The sequence below is a fragment of the Malurus melanocephalus genome, unplaced genomic scaffold, assembly GCF_030028575.1.
Source record: "Malurus melanocephalus ecotype Western Australia unplaced genomic scaffold, MMel_1.1 scaffold_1046, whole genome shotgun sequence".
NCBI lineage: Eukaryota > Metazoa > Chordata > Aves > Passeriformes > Maluridae > Malurus > Malurus melanocephalus.
The window spans coordinates 1-2412 of NW_026624278.1; the positions used below are offsets into that span (position 1 = coordinate 1).

Below are 2412 nucleotides of genomic sequence, written 5' to 3' on the forward strand. Positions count from 1 at the left end.
TTGTATCCAGGATTTAGGATTCCACTGTTTCCTGATGCTCCCAACACACTTTTCGTGTCCATGATTTGGGATTCTGCAATTCCCTGACACTCTTGACACCCTTTTAGTGTCCAGGATTTGGGATTCCATGATTTCATTACACTCCTGACACCCTTTTGGTGTCCATGATTTGGGATTCTGCAATTCCCTGACACTCCTGATATCCTTTTGGTGTCCAGAATTTGGGATTCTGCAACTCCCTGGCACCCTTGACACCCTTTTGGTATCCAGGATTTAGGATTCCACAGTTCCCTGACACTCCTGACACCCTTTTAGTGTCCATGATTTGGGATTCTGCAATTCCCTGACACTCCTGACACCCTTTTAATGTCCAGGATTTGGAATTCCACGATTCCCTGACACTCCTGACCCAGCACTGAGCCTGAGTGTGGATTTTGGCTGCATCAGCCAGGGGATTCCATGATTCCTTAACATTCTTGACACCTTTTTGGTATCCATGATTTAGGATTCCATGGTTTCCTGACGCTCCTGACACACTTTTTGTGTCCCGGATTTGGGATTCCACAATTCTCTGACACTCTTGACACCTTTTTAGTGTCCATGATTTGGGATCCCACAATTCCCTGACCCTCCTGCCCCAGCACCGATCCCGAGCGTTGATTTTTATCTCCCTCAACCCTTCCCATGGCAATTTCCTCCCTGAAATCAGGGAATTGAGCCTCTGGCAGTGKCCCTGGGCTGGCTGGGGCAGGATTCCCCCACAAACAACGATCCCATTGCTGTCCCCTCCTCAGACAGACCCCGAGAACACGGATTACACCATGGAGCACGGCGCCACCCGCAACTTCCAGGCTGAGAAACTCCTGGAGGAGGAGGAGAAGAGGATGCAGAAGGAGAGGGAGGAGGAAGAGCTCAACAATCCCATGAAGGTACAAAAACTGGAGGAAAAACCTCTCCCACCCTGCCCTGCACTTCCCCAGTGATTTTCCAGCCATTGGGGTTTTCCAGTTCTACCCAAAAATGAGGATGAGGATCCTTTTGTGCTTCATCCAGCGTGGGGAGGTGTCAGAGATCCCTCAAATATTCCAAATTATCCCATCCAGGTCCTGGAGAACCGAACCAAGGATTCCAAACTGGAAATGGAGGTGCTGGAGAACCTGCAGGAGCTGAAGGAGCTCAACCAGCGCCAGGCCAACGTGGATTTCGAGGCCATGCTGAAGCAGTACAAGGAGCTGGAGGAGGAGCAGAGGCGCAAGGAGCAGGAGGAGGATGAGCAGGAGATGAAGTGAGAGGGGATGGGAGTGCTGGGAATGGGGTCAGCCCTGCCCAAAGGGGCCAAATTCCCNATGGCAAAATGTTCAGGGAAATGGGGTGGAAGGTCCTTCTGGGGGATTCTGTGGGGTCTGAGCTGTTTAGGGGGATCTGATCCCCCTGGGAAGTGCCCTCATAGGGAAATGGGGTGGAAGGTGGGATTCTGTGAGATTTTATGGGATTCTGTGGGATTCCATGGGATCTGAGCTGTTTGGGAGGGGTTTGATCCCCCTGGGAAGTGCCCTCATAGTGGAATGGAGTGGAAGATGGGATTCTGTGGGATTCTGTGGGATCTGAGCTCCTGGGAAGGGTCTGATCCCCTTGGGAAGTGCTCTCACGTAGAAATGGGGTGGAAGGTGGGATTCTGTGGGGTCTGAGCTGCTGGGAGGGGTCTGATCCCCCTGGGAAGTTCCTTCACGTGGAAATGGGGTGGAAGGTGGGATTTTGTGGGGTCTGATCCCCCTGTCCTCATAGAGAAATGGGGTGGAAGGTCCTTCTTCGGGATTCTGTGGGGTCTGAGCTGTTTGGGGGGGTCTGATCCCCCTGGGAATTATCCTCATAGGGAAATAGGGTAGAAGGTCCTTTTGTGGGATTTTGTGGGATCTGAGCTGCTGGGAGGGGTCTGATCCCCCGGGAAGTTCCTTCACGTGGAAATGGGGTGGAAGGTGGGATTTTGTGGGGTCTGATCCCCCTGTCCTCATAGAGAAATGGGGTGGAAGGTCCTTCTGGGGGATTCTGTGGGGTCTGAGCTGCTTGGGAGGGATTTGATCCCCTGGGAAGTGCTCTCACGTGGAAATGGGGTGGAAGGTGGGATTTTGTGGGATTATGTGGGGTCTGAGCTGCTGGGAGGGGTTTGATCCCCCTGGGAAGTGCCTTCACGTGGAAATGGGGTGGAAGGTGGGATTCTGTGGGATCTGAGTTGCTGGGATGGTCTGATCCCCCTGGGAAGTGCCCTCACACGGAAATCTCGTTTCTGCTCTGGGCTGAGGCTGCTGTCACCCCTCAGGCTTGAAGAAAATCCCTTCTAAACCTCCCTGGGCAGCCCTGCTGTCACCCCCATCTCCCCTGGGGCACTCAGGGCGTGGCAGAGGGACATCCCCA

General features: G+C 53.4%; 1 protein-coding gene across 1 annotated transcript; it reads left to right on the plus strand.

The window, feature by feature from the left end:
* Positions 1 to 595: 595 nt before the first annotated feature.
* On the plus strand, positions 596 to 1299 carry YJU2 (YJU2 splicing factor homolog; the record flags this gene model as incomplete). Its single annotated transcript, XM_057386767.1, has 2 exons — positions 596 to 929; positions 1104 to 1299. Coding segments are annotated over 2 exons (520 nt in total), but the record flags the coding sequence as incomplete, so codon positions are not given.
* Positions 1300 to 2412: the final 1113 nt, after the last annotated feature.